Source organism: Gossypium arboreum, chromosome 5 (genome assembly GCF_025698485.1).
Source record: "Gossypium arboreum isolate Shixiya-1 chromosome 5, ASM2569848v2, whole genome shotgun sequence".
NCBI lineage: Eukaryota > Viridiplantae > Streptophyta > Magnoliopsida > Malvales > Malvaceae > Gossypium > Gossypium arboreum.
In genome coordinates, this window is record NC_069074.1 from 4,976,588 (window position 1) to 5,000,516 (window position 23,929).

The following is a 23,929-nucleotide window of genomic DNA, read 5'->3' on the forward strand; positions in this document are numbered from 1 at the left end:
TCTAGCTTGTCGGCGCGTTTTATACTGATGACGTGGTTCCAGTCTTGTGGTATTGCAACTGCGAATTATATATTTTGTCTTCAGCGACCGAGTATGGGATATACGATGTGTGGATGAATGTATGAATGAATGCACGAATGTCAAAATGTTAATATGTTAATTATGCAAGGAATGTAAAAAATTGGTGTTAATTTCAAGGTAGCCCCATATTTAGGCATTTTATTGATCAACATAGCCTATTACACAAAGTTTCCATTTTTCAACGGTTACACAAATTTCCTAGCCACATTGCCTTGTTTCTTCACTTGTTCTAAAAACTCTGATATACTCGATCTTCGGCTCGGAGGGAATTGGCAGCTGAGGACTTCGGCTTCATCTGATAATTGGACAACTTGCATAGCCGCTTTGCGAATTTCATTGATCAAGAAGTCGAGTTGCATTTCTTTTCCTTTGAGAGATCCTTCATACGCGTGGATGTCCCTATCGTACTGCTCACTCTTTTCTTCTAGAGCCTTCAGGAGGCTATCTAATTGTTGTTGATGAGATTGCAACATATTTTCTAGATCTCGTATTTTCCTTTTTAATTCTTGATGTTCAGACTGACTTTTTGCCAATTCTGCAGTCGCTATTTCATACTCGGCGTTCTTCCTTCTTAACTCTATCAAAGCGCGCGCAGCCTTTTCCTCCTCTTTCTTTGCTTTTCCCTTCCAAAACTCCATTCCTCCCTTGATATTGCTAATTTCTTCCTTCCATTCTGCTGTCGACTTGCCCAACCCGCTATTCTTTATAGTGTTTCTTAATTTCTTGTTTTCCAAATGAAGGTCCCTTAAGTCGTTTCTCACAATCTCGGCTTCTCTTTGTACCTTTTCAGTTCTGGATCTTTCAACTTGAATTTCAATCTTCAGTTGATAGTTTTCTTCTTGAAGGGCACTAAGGTCTCGAGACATCTTGGCCTTTTCTCGCTCGAATTCTTATCTTGCCATTTCTAGCTCAGACGGTATTTCCTTCGAGAAAGGATTCTGGATGGGGTGGTTTGTTGTCGAGATTTGCTGACTATTTACCCGTTGCTTCCTCCATACATTGTAATCTTGGGTAAGGGTATCAGCATACAAGGCTAATTCCATGAAATGAATTTCCTTCTAAGACTTTGCAGTGTCACGGACTCTCTTCATATATCCTTCACCCGAAAGCTTAACTCGAATCTGTGCTAATCCTCCGGCTATGGGGAGGAATTGTCGCAAGAAAATTGCCTTTGGACCAATAGCGGAGCATATCCAACTCATCCCCATAACCCAAGTAAAGGTACCCAATCTTGGCTTCCACATTTGTATAGCGTAACGAAGGACGGATCCGTGGTGCTCTCCATGTTATATCCTCGTGCGAAGATTCGAAAGACCGATACCCAATGTTGCTCGGTGGCTTCCTTCTACCATTCTTTCTTGAGGAAAGCTTCTAGCGGGAGAATGTTTTAGAAAACATATGGAATGGAGTCGCTCTACCTTCCGTAAGTGACTCAAAATCCAAACATTGAGCAATCTACAGATCCGATAAATCGTCCTCTCCTTTTCTCCGACAACTACTCGGGGACCGAAGGTCTCGGCTAGGATGGTTGGGACAGGTTGATTCCTTGTTTTAACCTTTCAAGAAATCAACTACGCCACTTCGAGATGTCCGAGAACCTTTGGGAAAATAACCGGACCATAAATGGCCAAAGCGAATAGATTTACCCTTTTCAAAGATGTCGGGATGGTTCGAGTCAAATCTCGTAGGAGGACCATGGAATGCAAATGGTTTCGTTCTTCTTCTTCATCTGCTTTTTCAGCCCATGCATCGGTCATGTCTATCGGTCTTACTAACTTTTTCTTGAAGGTCATCGGCTTAGGCTCCTTCACATATATTTTGTCGAATTGTACATTGTCGATGCGAGTAAAGCAAAGATACTCTTCTATGGTTGAGTCATATCTTCTTGATTGAAGGTGAAACACCGATAAGTTGGGTCCCGAACCGAACCATGGCTTGAATCAACTGTTCGTCTACACGATGGTGATCGGTGAGCTATATCTCCATACCTCTCGGTGAAAATGTCTCTAGTGTCGAACCCACCGATTCCAAATTTGAACCAAATCTTGAGGTTATTTTGGCGAACATTCGCAGTTATTTGTTCGGGCAAATTAGCAGACACCTTTCCACAAGACTATCCCCTTGTCCTCTCGAGTTTTTAGAGACCGATCCGAACCACGGCATTCTTCTCGGTTATTTGTGTAATTGACTCCTCCATCGAAACCCGTTTTTTGGCAACCAACCTTTAATCAACACCTTCCTAATATGATGCCTATGATGCATGATAAAAATAAAAACAAACAAACTTGGTTAGTAAACACAACAAACATAATTTGAAAAATAAACTAAACTACCCGATCCAATTATTTTGCATAAATAGTGTAAATGAAAGGCATTTTCCCCGTGTACTTATTTTGGTGACTATAAGCGGACAGAGGTTCGGCATGGCTCTAATTGGATAGCTCGTATGGTTCATTATATGTAGTCTCGGTTCTAGACAGGTACTCAAATTGCTCGTACTATCATTTTCTAAGATCAGCACGAAGCCTCGGTCATAACCTATCACAGGCTCACGAGTTCAATTCGAGGGACTACATTTACTTATGCCTATGCGGAGGGACAAGTTAACTCACGAAAGCATAAGTCATATGTAACCCGAAAGTATTCACTAGCCTGTGCGGAGGGACGAGTTAACTCACGAAGGCGTAGCGTTTACTTTGACCTATACGGACGGAGCCCGGGTAAAGAGCTCATGTTATGCGAAAATGCAAGTGCACGGTATGTGGGGAAAAACTTCATAAACCGTTGCGTTTTACTTAAAAAAACTAAACCGAAATAAAAACCATAAAAATTGAAAACTAAAAAACAACCAAATAAGTAAGTTAGAAGAAATATTTACAACACGATACAAATGCATGAATTTTGAAAATGAGATTTTCGGATCACGACCAAATGTTTACTTTAAACAAGGAAATTTGAAAATTTGACAAAACGTGTTTAATTCCAGACACGACTCTCAAAAATTCATCCCCAGTGGAGTCGCCAGCTGTAGCGACGTAAAATTTTGGTTTCGGGTCGCTAATTGTGGCGATCTATTGAAAACTTGAAATATTAAATTTTGATTTTAAAATAAACAGGAGTCGCCACCGATCCTTTTTTCCTAGGTGTGATCGGACACCTATTAGATCTCCAATTAAAATAAATAAATGACCGAGTTTAGGTTTACTTTAAAGTCTAGAGAAAAATTAGGGTTCGAGTCGATTCTGCCAGGAAGGTATTAGCACCTCGACGCCCAAAGATTGGTATCTCATAAACACGAGTTGTCTTGATTCTCAAAATACGAGTTCAATATTAAAATTTAGCCATGATCCGATAAAAAGACGAAGTTTGAAATTTTGATTGTTAAGAGAAGGACATACCGTTTTAATACGAGTCGATTGATGTTCATCCAACATAGCGATGAAATCAGCGACTTTGTGCTAAACCGACATGTTGCCTTATGTATTTAAATTAATTAGAAAAAGATTCCAAAAGTAAGAATTTAAAAAAAATAAATAAATGATATGAATAATGACATTATGAATAAAAAATATTAACATGGGATACTAGAACATTCGAATAACAATAACAATGACATTTGCGAAAGAAATAAAGACAAATCATGAATAAATACAATGTGTAGTAATGTTAAATATGTATATGTATATACATAGTACAGATGAACGATACGATATGTATTAGGAAAAAACATGTATTTATACTCTAATAATCATAATAAAGGATGTATGTACACCAAATAGTACATAATATTGAAATAATATAATAAGTGGCAATAGTGAAAATAATAAGTATAATAATGAATAATATGATATACTGAAAATAATATTAATATAAAAGTATATATACATACGTATAATAAAATATATGTACTAATATATAATAAAATATAATATATACATAGTATATAAAAGAAAATATGTATGTGGAAATGTATAAGAAATATACATATAACTAGTAATATTAAAGATATATACATAACATATATAGAACGTTATACAATACGTACGTTCCTTAGAAATGATAATAAAATTATTTTGTACATTACACCAATACATACACACATACATAAATATATATATAAATAATAGTATTAGAAACATACCTTATAATATTAGATATATATATATATATATATATATAATAGTATAAAAGAAGAATATGACTAATGATATTTAAATATATATAATAATATATATAAAATATAATATTAAGAACTTATATACATCACGTATGTAAAAATGCATATAATATTACAACATTTACATGATATATACATATTAGAAATAAATAACAACTAATAATAATAACATTAGAAATATAATGAAGTATAAAACGAATATAATATAATAGTAATATTAAAATAAAGTAATTAAAATAGTACTATATATAAATGTACGAATATATACATATATAATATACATATATTAATATTAATAATGATGCTAAAACTAGAAATAATAATCATTAGTAGTAATAATACTTTGAAAATAATTAATATATTAATAAAAATACTAGTAATAATATTAATAATATGTAAAAAATGAAAATAAACGAAAAGGACTAAATCACCTAAGAATGAAATTTGGGCTAATTTAAAAGAAATAAAGAAATAAAGGACCAAAACGAACACGCGTGAAAACAATGGGGACCAAAAGCGCAATATTCTCTATTACCCAAAACGCAGCGCAGCACAGAGAGACTAGATTGATGAACGGGCAAAATTCTGGGGCCAAATTAAAATATTAAAAACCTGATTGCAAAATCAGGAGAAAGCGGAGGGGCTGAAAGCGCAATTAGCCCCTCAGCTTAAAAGCACGCGGATCCTGCCCTAGTGCGAGTCGGGTCGACCCGACCCGCGTCCAAAACGACGTCGTTTCGTTTATAAACAGGGGGGGACCAAAACGGTGCGTTTTGGTCCCCTATAAAAGCCAAAAATTTTGTGAAAAATCATTTGAGAAGGGGAAAGGAAAAAAAAAACAGAGAGAAGAGGGAGAGAAAAGAAAGGGGAGAGGGAGAGGGAGCTCCGGTGGGACTCCGGTCAGGGGTCCGGTCGTCGGACGGCCGCCGGAGCTTCGCCGGCACCGGCGATCGAAAAGGTTAGTTTTTTTTTGCTGTTTATTTTAATATTGTGTTATATTTTTAATATGTAAGAATGATAAAAATGAGCTTAAAAACGAAATGAAAATGCAAATAAAAAAAAAAACCTTTAGGCTTTGTTAGTTTCTGATTCTTCGGTCTTTTATCTACTTGCTTCGCTGTTATTTTTGTATCTAAACACTAATGATGTTATTATTATTGCTCTGGATGGGAAATGATTCTCTTTTCTTGTGTTTTCAAAATGCCAAAATCCGAGCCCTTACATTGTTGTTCTGATGGCTATTTATAGCCTATATTTCTTACATACTTTATTATCATTTTGCTATTCTATGCTTCTGCTTTGCTTCTGTTGTTTTTGCAGGGTATGGGGCGTGATGGCCGAGGTCGGGCGTGCTAGTGGGGTTCGTCGCCGGTCAGACGGCATGGGGCGTGGTGGGTGAGTGGGGTTCGGCGCAAGTGGGCAAGTGGGGGCTAGGGTTAGGTTCAGTGGGCCATTCGGGTTTGGGCTGGTGTTATGGGTTTAGGTTAGCTGGGGTTATTGGGTTTCTGTGTATTGGGTTTTGGGTTTGTAAGGGTTTGGGGGTTATTGAATGGGTTTAGTTAGGTTTAATGGGCTTAGGGTCTAGTTGTTGGGGGTTAGCTAAGTCCTATTGTAATGTATTTGGGCCTGAGTCTCATAAACAGCCCAAAATTGGCCTATAACAACAATTCTTCAATAACTTCAAACAATCATCATCGCTCCAATCATGAAGAATAAACTATCAATTTTGCAAGTTTGCTCATTAGTTTCTTACATAATATTCTTCAATAAACAAAAACAAAACAAAAAACCAAACATCTAACGCTGCCTGTAACTAATACGTTGTTACCTTCATAAAAATTGCATCTCCTTTGGGAACATTTTGAAACATGTCTCCAGCCACATGTTCAACACCTGTTGAAACAATATCAGTTGTTGGAATTTTTTGGCTTCGGATTGTGATTATATATATATATAAAAAAAAAAAAGGATATCAAACGGTTAAGGCAAGATGATGTTACCAGGGATGGGCGGGGCATGTTGGATAACATGAGGCAAGTCAAAATTAATTCCCTTGATTGAGGGATACTTGGAAGTAATGAATCTAAGGGAGACCCCTAGACCACCGCCGATATCCACAATGACTTGGTTGAGGTGTTGGACGAATCCCTTGTAGGCGTCCAGGATGTTGTTCATTACCAATTTACCAAAGTGATGTGGTTCATCATTGCGGTGTTGAAAACATGGTTGAACCTCGGGTTCTTCCCTGGGTATTCGAATGCGTGCATTCCATGCACCCTGTTAAATGGAATTCCTCCCTCAATAAACGTATCCTTCAGCTGTAACCTATCCATTCCAACAGCTTAAAATATCGTTAGAATTAAAGTTATCATGGTCGGGTCAATATAAAAAATTAGATTTGTTTTTTAGGTTTAGGCTTAATCTGTCAAAAATGAGTCTAGAATTTTGTTCAAGTCCGATTTGAGTAAAAATATTAAATTTGAGTCCAAATTACTCATTTTAATTTTTTAGAATATTTTTATATAAAATAAATTTTAAAAATATAATATATCAAATAGACTACAAAAATATTAATTTAAATGTTTCCCAACAAATTAAAAATAAATATAAATTTTTTATATAACATTAACATAATTATAACTTAACAAATAGATGCCTTTAAAATAATAATAAAATTAATAATAGAATAAAATTATACACTATCCAAATAATAATAAAAAATAGTAATAATATAATAACAAAATTGTAATAATACAACAAAAAAATAATAAATTTTTTGTCAAATTTAAATTGGACCCGAGTGAAAAAAGTCATGTCCAAGACCTGGGTCGTTTTCCAAATAGGCATTATTCTTTTTGTTTAAATTCATTATTAGAACCTATATTTTCTAAATTCTCTCGTCTTTCCGGCCAGGGCTGGTGGCCCGGCCTTGATATAGATAGAATCATATTTAAAAAGCATTAGGAAAGAGGGATGAAAACACGGACCAACTATCAAGGAAAACTTTATCTTGAACCAAGGTCATCATGGGGGCTAAAGAAACTCCGTCTTCGTTTCGAACAAAGAATCTGGAGACAGGCGTCAAAGCGTAGAGTCTGTGAGGATTACCCTCTTCATCATAAGCCATGGAGCAACTAATGATAATATGGCAGGCTATAACTCTAAGTAAGCGGTCTAGCATGGAAGGGGCCTCTGGATTCTTGGTTGGTAACTGGGCTACTATCTCGTTGGGGGAGAGCTTGGCATCTGGACCAGCTTTGGCCATAATCTCGAACACATCAAGCTGAATTGCTGCATTCATAGACATGGGCAACACATAAGAGTTCACGATCTGGGCCGCATATGAGAAGCTCTCTTCATCATGCTCCCGATCCTTATTGTGGTTTTCCGTTGAAAACTCCATCAGAAAGCAAAGAATTCGATATAATAAAACCGAAGACCGATGCCTTACTATATATCTAATGCAACCGAGAGAAATACAGAAGAAAACGTCATAGGGACAAGAATATTACTATTTTTTTGAGAAGAGGGACGAGAATATTATTATTATAGAGAATAACGAATAACAGATTGTAAAGGAAGAAACTTGATTTTCTGTACGGGGATTACAATAATGTTTCTGACAGTATATATATTTTATAACTCTCTTGCTGAAGTAGCTAATACTTAAGTTAAATTAGAAATAGTGTTTTCTCCATTAAATAAAAATATATTATTCATTTTTTGGAATTTAATCATATTGAAATAAGCAAATATCCTAACTTATAGACAACTCATGCCAAGGTTAGGACATATTAAATTTAAGGTAATTATAATAAAATAAAATAAAAGATGTAAATTAAGGAACACGTATCTAAATTCAAACTTTTCCTATGTTGACTTTAACAAAATAAAATAAAATAAAATAATGAAAAATACATAAAAATTGACTGATCATATTCACGCCAACTTAAAGCTTTAATCTTCATAAAATTGATTACTTTAATCTCCGGGCGCATGTTCAACACTGTTGATGATATTTGGTATTAGAAAACTAAATTTGATTTTACAACATTCAAAAACACCGCCTCTCACAATAATATTCTAAACTAAAACATTAACAACTGCGTTTTTATTTTCACAAGTAAAAATTTTAAGAACAAATGTTTTATTTTTAAAAAAATAAAATAAAATTCTTACTTCTTATACTTCTATAATTTGTTTCATCGTTTTATTTATTAAATTTTAAAATAAATGTCAAATAACATGCTTTGTATTACATTTGCTATTTACACCTTAGCTGCGGCAGTCCTATTATTTAAAAAGAAACTGAAATTATAATTTTTCCTTTTTATCTTTCATGTACATTCTATATTTAGAGTTTGCAGAGTCAAAGTATCAAGTAATCTCCTATGTTTAGGGCAGACTACATTTCTCATTTTCTATTAAAAATAAATAGATTAATTCTTATATATTTTGAAATGTTTAAAATTCTTGATGATGTGAAAGGTTAGATCCATTTTAAAAATATGATTTCATAGATAAACTATAAAAATGGTCAATCAACTATGTCTCTTGTTCTATTCTAATCACTCAACTTTTAGTTTTTTCGATTTAGTCACTAAATTTTTTGAAAATATTTTAGTTACTCTAAGCTTACATGGGCTTTTTTATTGGTCTAGTCAAAAAATAATTAGCCCTTTAATATTTATGTATTCTATCAAATTGATCCTAAATATAACAAAATCAAAAAATTTAGTCCTTAGTGTTTACCATTTGTCGTTTTAGTTTTAATTCTAAAAAAATCAATAAACTTGGTCCTCATCATTTCTAAAATCTACCAATTTAGTTCTAACTCTAAAAATAAAAATATATTTTTAAAAAAAATATTATTAGCTCTTTGCTACCCCTCAACTAACCCATGTGAGATATTAAAATAAGAAAAAAAAAGTATCATTTTTCAAGTCACTGCAAAAGAACTTTAAAAAGTTGGGATAAAACATAAAAAAATATTAAGGTCCGAAAGAAAAAAAAGGAATTAAAAACATTATTTGTTCAGGTAGTAATGCATCCAATTATTTCATATAAGTTCTAAATTAATTGGTTTGGTCTAATGTGAAGCCTAAATTATAACAAAAGAAATTGTTACAAGTAACTTGAAAGAGGGAATTATTTTTCTTATTTTAAAACTCACATGGGTTAGTCCATGGGTTACAAAGGGATAAATATATATTTTTAATTTTTAGATTTAGTACTAAATTGATAGATTTTGTAAATGTTGATGGCTAATTATTTAACTTTTAGAATTAGAACTAAAATGACAAATTTTGTAAACATTGAGCGTCAATTTTGTTAATTTTTTAATATTTAGGATCAAATTAATAGAATGTGTAAATATTAGAGAGCTAATTTTATTACAAAACCAATAAAAAGCCCACATTACTCTAGAGTGATTAAAATATTTAATTTAAAAATTTTAGTAATTAAATGGAAAAAATAATAATTGGGCGATCAAAATAGAATGAAAGGCACAATTAAACTATAAAAAATAAATTTCAGCACTAATTTAACATTTCATAACATTATTTAATAAAAAATTTTAACAAACACGATTCAAAATATATAAAAATTAATTAATTTATTTTTTAACAGAGAGCCCAAAATGGAAGGTTTTAGTTTTACCTGTGGGATAAGGAAAAAAAGCTAACATGGAGATCCGTGGAAACACGAGCCCTTCATAAATCACATGATCGGGGCCACAGACGAGGCCGTTACATGTACACGGCTTCGAAAATGAAACAAGTGGGGGAAAAAAATTTTCATGACGGGCCGTATATTTCTGAACAAGGAATCGTCTTATATAGGTGATCTAATAGAGCTTTACGACTTTCTGACTCATTTACACATTTTGACGGTTGTTGCTCATGACTCGGCAACCTATGACTTCTTTCTTTTGGTTTTATTGCCTGTGACATTTGTTTTTTCTGGGTCAAAAATCATTTTATTAATGAAAGAGATTAGAGCAAAGCTTTAAGTTCATCAGGGTTGATACAATCCAAATTGCTGGGCAAACATTGCTCTTAGTTTTCAGATTCAATAACTACATACTTTGCCATTTTTGACTCTCGATTAATTATTAGCTCTTAACGGAGCCTTAAAGCATAGGCTTCAACCACCGTAAAGCAGGACTCTAGTGGATTGGCTGCGTTGGTAATTGTCCAAAATTCAAACGACTCTCAAGCAATGGGTGCATCAGTGTTGATTTTGATGAGGTTAGTGGGAGGGGCACTCCATGCCATGCAATTGCTTGGTCTATTATCTCTCAGCTCAGGGATGGATGAATTCAAAATCATAGCTCCCAATCTAACCTGGGCTCATATTGATGCCTTCAAAAACAGTTGCATCCTAGTTTTCCTAGCTTGAGCCCAAATCCAGGTTCTATCTCTCACGGCTAAATATACCAGAAACGTAAGCCCACCACTCTAGGCAAGAAGAGAACCCAAAAAGAGATGGGTTATTTTGATTTGGCCCAACAACATGTTTTACTATTTATATATTAAAAACATATTACATTTTATTGTTTGTTTCAAAGTAAAACGAAAAAAAAAAAAAGAAGGGAAAGTCGACTCTCGTTATTTTTTTTTACAATAAAATACAAAAAGAATTAACTCTTGTTATTTAACGATATATCTCACTTTATTCTAAGTGCTGAAATTATTTGATTCCCATAGTTATTATAAAAATTTTAAATATAAGTTGCCCACCACTAAAAACTAAACTGATGTAAAAGAAAAACCACTAAAATTAATTAATGATTAGGACTTCCCTATAGTAACCATTACAATCATGTAACTTTTAATTTCTAAAGTTCTAATAACCAACTTTTGAGTAGACTAACCACTCTAGCATCATCATCATCCAAAAACAAGAATTTTAATTAAATTTCAGTCGGACTTTGTAATGTAATTTGGCAAATGCAACGTTATAATCCAAGTTGTTTGTTACACTTAGAAAACAACCATTTATTAATAAAGAGATTAGATTCTTCATAGCTTCTTTTAAGTGGCCGACCCAAGATTCCAAGATGGCACAAGTTCAGCAGCAAATTCAAGGGCACAATAACTCCTGGAGACCCCACTTTTTGACGCCCCATCCAATCAAGTCCTTGGACAAATGAATAAATGCATTTAGATTCCTCTAATGGAATCCAGTTGATGATCTGGCTATTTAGAATTCATTCAATGGTATGTGCCATGCCCATCATATGTGGATCATGCATAGATGATGACAACTCTCAGACTCATCATGTATGTATGTATGCATCAGTAACCTCATACCTCAGCTTAGAACCAAGTAACCAAGGACCTTTAATGGACCCTGTAGCGACGTAAAAAATTTAGCTTTAGGTCGCTAATTGTGGCGATCTATTGAAAACTTGAAAACTGAAATTTGATTTTAAAATAAACAGGGAGTCGCCACCGATCCTTTTTCCTAAGTGTGATCGGACACCTATTAGATTCCTTTTTAAAACAAAAAGAAGGCCGAGTTTAGGTCTACGTTAAAAGTCAAAGAAGAATTAGGATTCGGGAGTCGGTTACGCGCGAGGAAGGTATTAGCACCCTCGCGATGCCCAAAATTGGTATCTTATAAACATATGTTGTCTTGATTTTCAAAAATATGAGTTCAATATAAGATTTGATCGTGATCCGATTAAAAAGACGAGAACTTTTAATTTTTGATTTTCGAGAAGGACATACCGTTTTAACACGAGTCGACTGATATTCACCCAACATAGCGATGAAATCGGTGGTTTAATGTTAAATCGGTATGTTACCTTATTTATTAGAATAAATAAAATAAAAAATGTGAATAAAATATTTTTAAAATAGTGAATAGCGACATGATACGAAATGGGCGAGCAACAGAAAAATAAAAGTTAGAAATACATCAAGGTATATAAATAACACGACAATTAAGAATAATGACAATGCATGCAATATATTAAACATAATAATAGTATCAAACACGAAATAAAAACTATGAATGTATATTCATAATAATAGTATTAAGAACTCGTACGTAAAATAATATATATATACACGAATAAAATAGTGTTAGAAGTATATACTATAATAAAATATAACTTGCAATGTTAAAATATATACATAATATATACATGAATAAAATGTACATTGAAAAATGTATATACCGCATATGTGAGAAATATAAACATAATAATATTAAGATAAGTGATAATAGTGAAAATCAAAGGTATAGTAATAAATATAATGATATACTGAAAATAATACTATATGTAAAATGTGTATACAAGAATAAAATATATGTGCAAATATTAATGATAAATGTAGTAGGAATAAAACAAATGCAATAATAATATATATACAATATGATAAAAATAAACATATACATATAATAGAATTTAAAATATATATATACATGGGGAAATATGGAAATATGTACATAGAGTAATATATATAAAATATAACTAATAATATTGAAAATACATGCTCATAATATATAAAATGCATATAATATAATATTAAAACATTTACATAATATGTACACACATAATTACGATGTTAAAGGTGTATTAACATTAATAATAGTACTAATTTTACATGAAGATATACTTATATAAATATATATTAAAGATATATACATATATAATAAAATACATGAATAATACGATATTTAATATATACGTAATATGTATAATAAAAATAATAATATACATAATATATACAAAATACACATAATATATATGTATATAACAAAACATATACTATATTAACAATGATAATAGTGATGGTATTAAAATACAAAAAAAAAACAATATAACATAATAAAAATACTATACATATAAATCTATGTACGTAAAAAATATACTATTATAATAATAAATATAATAATATTATTAAAATACCAAAAAGAAATATAATAAAGATATTGAAATAAAATAATAAAAATAAGCCGATAGGTAAAATATATACATATACATATATACTAAAACATGTATATATAATAATAACAATGTAAAAATAACAAGAATATTTAATAAAGAAATGAAAATAAACGAAGAAAGGATTAAAATTAAACTAAAAACAAAGTTGTGGGGCCGATTTAAAAAGAAAATAAAGAGAAAGGGCCTATTTGAACATGCGAGAAAACAGTGGGGACCAAAAACGCAGTATTCCCTGTTGTCAAAAACGCAGCGTAGCACGGAGGGACAAAATTGAAAACTATGAAGAATTATGGGGCCAAATTAGAATATAAAAACTTAATTGTAAATGCCTGAAAAAGCGGAGGGGCCGATTGCGCAAATAGCCCCTTCCTTAAAAAAACACGCGGATCCTAGTCGGAGCGGGTCGGGTCGACCCGACCTAGGGCAAAACGACGTCGTTTTATGCCTTGAGTTTTAAGGCCAAAACGGTGCCGTTTTTAGAGGCTATAAATAGCCTAAAAATCAGAAAAAAAATCATTTGGGAGCCGGAAAGGAAAAAAGGAGAGAGGAGAGGGTGAGCGATTTCCTGGGGGGGGGCACTTGGTCCGTCACCGGACCTTCACCGGCAGGTCTTTACCATAGTACACGGTGGCCGGAAAGGGTAAAATTTCAATTTTTTTTTATTTCGCTTGTTTATCTTATTATTTTTGTTCTATTCTTATATGTATGTGCGATAAAATGGGTTTTAAAACGAAAATGAAATAATGAAATAAAGAAATAACCTTTAGTTTTTCTTAGCTTCTGATTCTTTGATCTTGGTATCCGATTTGCTTGTATGCTATGCTTGAGTTTGAATACTGATTAGACTGCTGTTATGAGATTGAATCTTTTCTTATTTTGTGTTTTTTGAAACTGCCAACGAAAAAAAAAAAAAGACCCCTTTTACACTTGTTTTCATGACTTTTATAACCTTTACACTTTCATTTTCTATTAGTTTCTATCTCTTCATTGCTGCTTGCAGGGTATGGAGGTGCCAGGCATGCGGGGATGGTGTTGGCAGAAGCATGGGCGATGGCTAGGTATGGGGGTGACCAAGGATGGTGCTGGTGTCAGAGGAGTGGAGGAGACTGAAGAGGGGAGAGCGGCTAAAAACTTTGGTGGCTAGGGTTTGCTGCTGAAATTTTTTTAGATAGTGGGCTTGGGTTGTTAGGGTTTGTAAATTGGGTTTGGGTATTGTATTATTGGGTTGATTTGGTTTGTAAAATGGATATTTATTTGAGTTATTTGGATTTTATTTTCTGCTTGTTTACTTAGGACAAAAATTGGCCATTACAGACCCCACGGGTATTGATCAAGAGGCAATGGTCGTAAAGTCATTTGATCACTGAGCCGCATGATCTCACCAAAATGCAACGCCAAATATAAAGAATCTATCCCTTGCTCTGGACAATAGAGGAATCTCAATAGATGGATTTCAATAAAAAAGTAGGCAAAGGATGTTGTCCAGCATCAGGTTTCTATTGGATAATCTTTAAATCTAGCTACTAATTAATTCAAGACGGACAAAATGTCCTTATAATTAGGTGAGAAAAACTGAAAAAGCATCATAGCTGCAACAACACATGCAGAGTAAAAAAAAAAAAGTTGAATAAAAGTAGCTCATTAAACCTGATTTTGTGGTTGTTAGCCGTTGTTAACACAAGAGTGTTGGAAAATACAGACGCCCTGCAATATAAGGTAGTGACAATCTAAAAAACCTTTATTATGCGATTACTTCTCTCCTTTTTATTTAATAGACCCCACGCCCACAATTTTCTTCTTTTGTTCTAGTGGCAGTAGAGTAGCCATGAAAGGAGCAGCTGTCCTTCCACAAATGATGGTTAGTTCTTTTAATACTTCATGGTAGACTTTTTGCCTACAGTCCATATGGGGCACCGCAACCTAACTTGCTTATGACATAATCAGCGTATCTTAGTTTGGAAGATTTCTGTTGTATTAGGTTTCATCTTCCTTTTTTTTCAGGTTCTTCAGCTACCATGTCTATATTCCACTTAATAATTTTCATCTGTTTCCTTTTGTCAATAAGCTACCTTGTCTTTCTTACTTCTGCATCATGGTGCCCACCCTTAGCCTTTCCTCAACAGACAACTCGACAATTTGAACAGAGAACAGACCGTTTCTGGGAGTTTCAAGAGGAATCCAACAGCTGGGTTGAAGTGAAACTTCCTTTTGATCTTGTATCTTGTGTTAATGACAACTGTACTAAAGTGGGTTTGATTGATCAAACATCAAAGACTGAAGAAGAGCACCTAGCAAATGGAAAAGATGTTTCTAACAAAACGAAGAGCTTAAAAATGAGGGAAGGTGATTTGACAGGACTGGAGGAGAATTCTTATACTGTTCTACCTCTAAGAAGAAGAATGTCTTTGACTAAAATGTCGGATACATCCATTTGGGTTACCGGTGAAAGTGGGTCTATCTATGAAAGGTTCTGGAATGGAGTTCAATGGGTGATAGCACCACATGACTTGCAGATATCAGCAGGTCGTGCGGTTTCTGTTTTGATAGTCAACCAGACAATTTTTACTATTTCTGAGGAAGGAAATCTTTATCAGGTAACCACTAAGCACCATAGCTTTCAAATCTACATTAGATGAAAGATGATGAACTATATAAGATTCTACAGTCCAACATTTGATTACTTATAAATTCAGAACAATCAAGTATTGTTATATAACTAAAGAAACACAGTAGAATCAAATACCCTACTCAATGTTTGGTTGCTCCATTTAATTTTGTTTTACAAGTTGGGTGGGGTAACGATTGCAAATTGGATGCGGTGAATTTCTTCTTGTGGTAAGTAAACAAAGTTTGTGTCTGTCTGATATTAAAAGGTTTCCACAATTTTCTGCAAGTACTTTGAGGGCCTAATTTAACAGGCACTAGATTAGAGTCACAAGTCATGTTAATATAACATTATAGAGCAGGTAAACTGCAGGCACATAAAATAACTTACAGCATCATGCATGTATAGCGCACTATGAAGTCAAATACCAATTATCCTAAACTGCATGCTGGTAGGGAAAGAATCTAATGGTGTTTTCCAAATACATACACCATTATTGCAGTATCTCAGGCACCACTGCATCACTATCATAATAAACTCCAATCACAGGTTAAAGAAAATGAGATCAATATCGGTGAAAAGCACTTTTGTTTACAGCAAGTTTGGATGGAGAAGTGTTAGGAGAGTGTAAAGCAGAAAGAAGCGAAAGGTTTGCTCTAACCTGTTTGGAGGTGAAGATTCCACTTTGATTATTTCTACTTGTGATCTCCTTCTTAGCCTACAAAATGAAATCAATTCAGTGATTATTTTAATTCAAGTTATAGTTGTAATTGAGCACTAACTTGCTAGTTAAACTATACTCTCCTCTCCTCTCCAAATAAGGCAAAATTGCAGCAAGTTTTTCATAACCCCATTCTCAACTTTTTGAATTCATGGCCACAATTATATAACATATAACATCTTGCACAAGAAACTTACTTAGATTGTGATCACAAGGGTTCCTTGCTGCTATGATCGTCTGATATATAATCTTTTTTTCCCTTTCAGATGAAACTCAGTGATTGGGTGGAGTTGAAACCTGCATTCAATCAAAGTATAAACAAAGAAGCAGAACAGAGTTCAGTGATTCAGATGAAGTCCGGCACTGTTTCATATGATGGACTGTAAGTACGTTTATTGACCATTAAGAATTTTGCTTCCGAGAATAATACATAATTCAAGGGCATGGTCAAATTTCACTTCAATATAAACACAATGTTTCTCTACTTATAGTTTATTTTTCTGACCTTGACGCAGGAGAGTTTATTTCTGTACAAAGACTGGCTTGTTGTTAGAGCTTAGTGAGGTTGAGCCTCCAAGGTAGCACCTTTTTACTGTCAATTTCTTAATGCAAACAGAGACCTTCATTCATTGCTACATTGATTCCTCAAGTCTCATGCAATCTCCACAATTGAGATTTAGATTACAGTAGGAGAGTCTAATATCCAGCTGAGCTTATGAGCTGTAAACATAGAACAGGTGGGAGAATCATGGCCGACCACCAGGAGCAGATGTTGCAGCAATAGCTGATATGGCTAGAATTAGAACAGATGTAGTATATACAATAAGGTGATCTCTCCTTTTTCTCCATGAGTACAGACACATCCAAAATCCTTTCAGGTCTTCTGTTTTGTTTTTTTTCCCTCCCCTGCCCTTCAGTAAAGAGGAATTGACATCCTCGGTCTACATAAGATTCAAATATATCACTCTAATTAGGATGATGGGTCAAATTTACCACTCATCTTGAAAGATAAGTAGTTTTAGCATTATACTTTATATTGATATTCAAAGAAGGTCAAAATTTTAATATATTTTCAAAGATTCCTTTATTGCTCAAAGTATATAAATAACCATTGGTTTTATTTTTAACCAAATTAAGCTGTACGAGGGTAAAATTGCATATGTTCAAAGATGAGAGGAAAATATGATCCATCACCTTAAATATAGTAGTAAATTTAGACCCTATCCCATTCTTTATTAACAAATACACAATCAAAAAAGTTTGCTAGATGAGAAGTATTGTCAAATGGAGAAATCACTGCACAATAAAAAAATGGTTCTAAAACAAGCCCTAAGATCTGAAGGAAAGGGTTGTGAGCAAATGTCATGAATTTATGTGTATGTTGTTACCAGAGTATAAATTTACTATCTGTTGTTTATTTCCCATTTCAAGAGTACAAAAGTGAGCTAAACATGAAATGATGCAATAGTCCTACAGGTGATCTCTATGAATATGATAAGAGCTCAAGGCCATCATGGAAGAAGCATCTACAGAGTGAAGAAACAGATAAGGATGGTTCTCTAGTACCATTACAGGGGTGCATGATATATGGCTTGAGTGGAGACCACTCTGTATCCTTGTTTCTCCTAACCAAGGTACTCTTAATAAACAATTCATACACTCACATATCACTAATACTTACAAACTAATTACACCTTTAGAGTACCACAAAAAGTGTATCCTATTATACTTAATTTAATGTGATGTCTGACAAACTACCTTAATATACAGGGAGGTAAACTGGTAGAGAGACGGCTACATCAAAGGAAATGGAAATGGATAACCCATGGAAGTCCAGAAGATCATCACCTGACATCTATTACTCCCTTCCTGGAAGATGAGCTGAAAGAAAGGTTCTTCTCATTGTTTCTCACAACATCCACTGGATCAGTTTTTGAGTATCAAATACCACAACATTTGGGTAAGTCAAGTAGTGTTGTAAAGCAACAAACTCTTTCTCTTATTCCATTTTACTTTTAAAGAAGAAAAAAAAGTTTGAGAGGAATTCTTCTTAAAATGATATCTTAAAGACATGTTAGTTTTTTATGAAGATAAACTGTACGGTTTGCAGATATTCATGCTATTCTTTTCTCACTGTGCTGATCTCTCCAATTTCCTTGAAGTACATGTGTCTAACATATATCTAACAGACATAGTTATTGAAGTCAAATCCTAAAATCAATCAAGGAAGACAAATGAGCTTGTGCTTTTCTTAAGTACCTGTAATTATGGGAATTCAAGGCTTTTGTTATACGAGACCTCCAAGCAATAAAGTATAAATGCATGAAATTATTAGTCTTAAAATGATGATGCATTTGCATACTCACTTCTAGATAATTTAGCAACCATTTTACATGCTTGATGTAGCCTTTGCATGTGAAGACAGGCACAGCTCAAGAGGACCAAATTTCAGAAGCATGGCAGAATCATATGCATCCACCGAACGCAAAAGCTGCAAGAGGTATTCCAGGACTAAAGTTTCAACTTGGCAGGATACTGTTTGCATTGGATGATGGGAGACTTGCAGAGTTACATCTACCTGGCCTAGGTGGTCAAAATTCAGGGCCAACAAATCAATTTAACCGAAAAAAATTATCATCAAAGTACATCTGGTCAATTTTAGATGCCCCTGAATCAGAAGGATGGAATGGAGAGTATTGTACAGAAGAACGTGGACCAATGAACTGCATAGCAGGTATAAAAGATGAACCAAATGATTCAGGAAACATAAGATCGCTGACAAGAAGGAGAAAGGGTACAAAAGCACAACAGGATTATTTATCTCTAGGTACATCCAGGAGTAGATTAGTGAAAGCATCAGAAGAGTATAGGTTCCCAGATAACTGGATCAACACTAGCTTCCGACTGAGACTGGTGCAAGCAGGCGTATCATTTTTTATTATAACAGAAGCTGGTTTGATCTTTGAATACCTTTACACAGAAAGTGTATGGCTGTGGTTAAGACATGATCATTCAACACCTATGAGAGGTGCCCTAGGAAACTACAATGGAAGTGTATTTTTTGTTGACGTGTATGGAACCTTGCTTATCAGAGAAAGGAGCAACAATGAGCTAGCATGGATTAATTGCACAGCAATGAGAAAAGGAAGGCAAGTTATTGGAGGTCCTCCTTGGGATGGTATGTCAGGTAAACTGAAAGTCACAGCAGAAGATGCACTCTTCTTTGTCAGCAAAAGTGGGCGACTACTGCAGTTCAGTGTAAGTTGCAGAAATCAAATAAAATGAGAAAACCAAACAGGTTCAGCACATAATGTTTTGTTTAGTTTTCACTTTTCATTCTGTTCTTCCTAAAGAAATAAAAAACTTAAATTTAAAAGTAGAAAATGTAAACTTTAACATTTCCAGTATCTAGACTACTAAAACTAGTGATTCAGATTCTTTTAAATGTTCTCAAGGTATTGCACTGACCAACATTCTTAAATGTCATGTAGGTTGCCCTAAGGAAGTTCAAATGGAAAGATTGTCGCAGCCCTCCAGAAACAAAACTTGCATGCATAATAGACCAAGAAGTTTTTAGGGAAAATATAGTGTTTGTTGTTGGAAGAAATGGCCGCCTCTACCAGTATAACAAAGTGACTGAGCTGTGGCATGAGCATCACCAATCTCAACATTTGGTTCTATCCAGGCTGCCAGGAACTGCTATGAGGCCTTCATTCTTTTCACTAACAGGTTCACTTTTCATGCTTTCAGAAGATGGTGGACTAGTTGAATATCACTGGAATGCATGGAATGGTTGGAACTGGGTGGAACACGGAACTCCCAGCAAAGATGTCACCTTGGTTGCTCCCCCTAGCCCATGTATCAAGGGCAATCAATTGTTTTTAATAGGTTCAGATGGAAACATATACCTAAGGTACATGGACCAATTGATCTGGAGATGGAAAAACTGTGGTTTCCCACAGAATGGAGACGGAGATACAAGAGATCAAACAGAAATGGGAGCAAATGATAGAATGCAAGAAGTTTGCATGGATAACGATCCCACAGCTAATTTAGATATCAATTTGAAGAACCCAAATGATCAGAACAGAAAATGTGACCCAAAGGTTTGTATCTAGCTATCCACATGCATACGCTTCTTCCACAAAGCTTACTGGACAGAGTGATATCAATCTGACTTTTAAAATCTCTACGAATACATACAGGTTGCTCCTACAAGACCAATTCCATTTTCTGAAGATTCAGTAATATTCGAGCTAAGAGATGGCAGAGTAAGCAATCAAAACAATAATTCATCCATGTGTCTAATTTCTAACATCTTTTTAATTATTTAAAATAACCAAAACATAACCATACAAAGTATATAGTAAACTTCATAAACATGACATGCAAAGAAACAAATTCAAACATAAATCTCATAACAAATTATAAATCTCCCCGCAAACATGACATCGTTTTCCTCAAGTTTCCCCGCAAAAATTTTCTGGGATCCAAGACAAATGAAAAACTTTAAATATGTACACGTTATTTTCATTGGCGAATCGAAGAAAAACATATAAACAACCTTACTAAAGATTTTGTTAGGATGGAGAAATGAATAAGAATCTAATGAAAGTTATTAATTGGTGTGCAGTTGGCAGAAATTCAGAAAGTTCAGGACTCGAAATGGGTTTGGCAGCGGATAATTGGCACTCCAACAAGCTCATGCAAGGGAAGTTATTTGACAGCTTTGGCGTCATAAAAAAATAATTAATCAGAACTCCCATAAAATGAAGGCTTTTTCCCATTTCTTCTGTATTATTCTTACAATTATTATAGTTATACCGCAGCAACATTAGAATTTAAATATAAACTTAATATAGATTAAGCAAACTACAGAAATTTACACGTATTGTATATCAGTAAAACTAAGAGAGAAAATATATATATATATATTTCCTTTTTGGTTCCAAAAGACAAAGATTTCAACGTATAAACAGTTTCACAAGCTCCATACAGTGAAGAAGTTTTTCAGAGCCATATCAATTAAATTTGTATCAGTTTTTCAACTTCTATCAGATTATGATTAACTTTAGGTTCTCGTGTACATTAAACAATAATTTCTTTTTACAAAAAAATATAGATCAAATTATCGTTTAATTTAAAAATAAGAATAAATTTACCTAAAATTGAAATTTGGATAGATTTCCTAACTTGATTGATTTTTTTAACTATTTGTACATTTTTAGCAGAAATAATATATTTTTCATAGATAAAAGTTGGGTTTCGGCCTTTTCGACCAATTCGGGTAGCGACCCGGTTTCTTTTACCGAGCAATATTATTTTTACCTAAATTTTTACTGAAAAATGACAGACCGTTTCAATATCTGATCTGATCGTTTCTTGGGTGATAATGGAAACAATGGTGGTTTACGGGGATTGTAGGTCAAGAACGTCGACGTTTTGGGGGTTGTTGTTGGTCGGAATTGGAACCCTTATCTTGCCTGGATTTCTCTTCACCGCGTTTATGTCGAAGCTTCTTCCGCCCTCCAATTACCCTCTGATTGCAGCCATTCGAAACGACAGGTCATTTTCTTTCTCCTTTTTCTTTTTTTCAATGTTAGGGTTTCCTAGTAATATATAGTGTTGCAGATGCAGAGAGCGCTGAAATTTCATCACTTGCCTACCATTACCAACGCCAAACCATTAGCCTTTGAATGATTGCCTTTTCTTTCTAAGACTAGAAAATTTTTTCTTTCGCCACTTTTTTCAGTGATTAATGAGGTCCAATGTTGATTTTATTTTAACAGGTATTACTGCTATTTGGTGCCCTTAACGCTTCCCATACTTGTGATTGCTGTATATTTCCATTGGCTTAGCATGAAATTATTCAAGCATGCATGACATTTGTGGAACCAACCAACAATTTCCAGAAAATGATATTTGGAAATTAGAGCAAACCTGAGGTGGTTGCTTCTTAATGCTGATTTCTGACGATACATACCAGTTATTCAACTTCTCTTTTTCTTTTCTCCCCCCTCCCCTCCCCTCCCCGCCTTGGTCTTGTTGTTTGTATATAACTTCAGAATTGAAATGAGGTGTTAGCAAATTATTCGAGTTGGATTTGCAGGGACTTTGGGTTCATTTCTTTTTCATTTTTAATATATGTTTTACTAATAACTATTTAATTTAAAATTGAATATAAATGATTGAATTTGATTATGAAATCTTGACTTTTTTTTTTATTAGCTAGGTAAACAAATTTAATTACGTAACTCAAATAGTTTTAACTTCATCTCGAATTAAGTTTTAATTTTGAATAAAGCTTCCTTCTAACTTGGATAAAAAAAATTGATAATAAAATTCAATGGAGTTCAAATCAAGTTTGGAATCACGAATTTCAATAAACGGAAATAGCAGAGGTAAAATTAGATGGGATTTTTAGCAGTCCCTTTCCTTGTAATAATCCCTTAATTCACTAATGTTTTCATCTTCTATTCTTTCTTGTAGTTCACTACCCATTTGATTTCATTACATCGTGTGTGTCATACAGAATTTTATATTTTTAAATTTTAATAAAAGCAAATACCAGAGGTAAAATTAGATTAGATTATATTTGCATTTTGCAGTTCCTTTCCTTGTAATAATCCCTTAGTTCACTAATGTTTTCACCTTCTACTCTCTATCCAGGGGTGGTTCCTGCACTGCATATTTCAAATGAATTCCCAGTTATTGCAGGGACTTTTTGTAACTATCTGGTATATTTGGGGCACGCGCAAGAAGGGAAAACATGAGGGTCTTAAACTCGGTGTGGATTTTCAAACACGTTTTATTGATACTTACCTGTTGGATTACTCTGCCGCGTCACACTTGACGGTCCCATTCTATCTGCTAATGGTATCCACCACCTTCTGGGATCGTTAGATTAAATTTTGATGATATGGGTTGGGTGTTGTTGCGCGCATTGAGTTTGACGAGGTTCTTGTATTGGCGGCCAGCCCGGTTTTGCATGCAGCATCCCTTTTTGTTGTGGAAGCTTCGGCAAGCCTGCGAGCACTATGTGGGTTTGCAACATATTATTCTCGAAGGTGATTTTCTTACCGTCTTGAAGAAGGTTTGGAGTACGTTGTCTGACCGATCTGCAATCTCCCCTGTCATCGCGGATGCGAAAGACTGCTTAGCAAATTTTCACTCATGTTGGGAAGACAGGTAAGAGCCCATGAATTGGCTCAAATGGGAAGAGTTGAGGCATCTGAGCGAGTTTGGATGGAGGAAGTTCCACGGCATTTATTGTCTTTGTAGGAGGTGCCTAGGCCTGGCTTTTGCTATATTTCTTGTCTGGTGTACTTGGCCTTTTATCTTTTTAAATAATATTATTATTTCGTTTCTATCAAAATTTTAATA

The 23,929-nt window shown here is 34.0% G+C and overlaps 1 protein-coding gene and 1 pseudogene across 4 annotated transcripts; one reads left to right on the forward strand and one right to left on the reverse strand.

Annotated features, from left to right (window-relative positions):
- Positions 1-5,952: 5,952 nt before the first annotated feature.
- Positions 5,953-7,839, reverse strand: LOC108471520 (caffeic acid 3-O-methyltransferase-like; annotated as a pseudogene).
- A 6,903-nt stretch (positions 7,840-14,742) lies between these two features.
- On the forward strand, positions 14,743-22,634 carry LOC108470930 (uncharacterized). Of its 4 annotated transcripts, none has more exons than XM_053028181.1 (13): positions 14,743-14,936; positions 15,030-15,078; positions 15,286-15,814; positions 16,813-16,928; positions 17,062-17,124; positions 17,284-17,373; positions 18,015-18,180; positions 18,317-18,506; positions 18,972-19,804; positions 20,038-20,652; positions 20,752-20,817; positions 21,180-22,111; positions 22,336-22,634. In XM_053028181.1, the coding sequence occupies exons 3-12, from the start codon at positions 15,554-15,556 to the stop codon at positions 21,285-21,287; spliced, it is 2,508 nt and encodes an 835-aa protein (XP_052884141.1). In that variant the 5' UTR covers positions 14,743-14,936; positions 15,030-15,078; positions 15,286-15,553; the 3' UTR covers positions 21,288-22,111; positions 22,336-22,634. The 4 variants fall into 4 exon arrangements, with proteins under 4 accessions (XP_052884141.1, XP_052884139.1, XP_017627946.1 ...); XM_053028179.1 differs by having other exon boundaries at positions 15,344-15,814; XM_017772457.2 differs by having other exon boundaries at positions 14,744-14,936; positions 15,030-15,814.
- Positions 22,635-23,929: the final 1,295 nt, after the last annotated feature.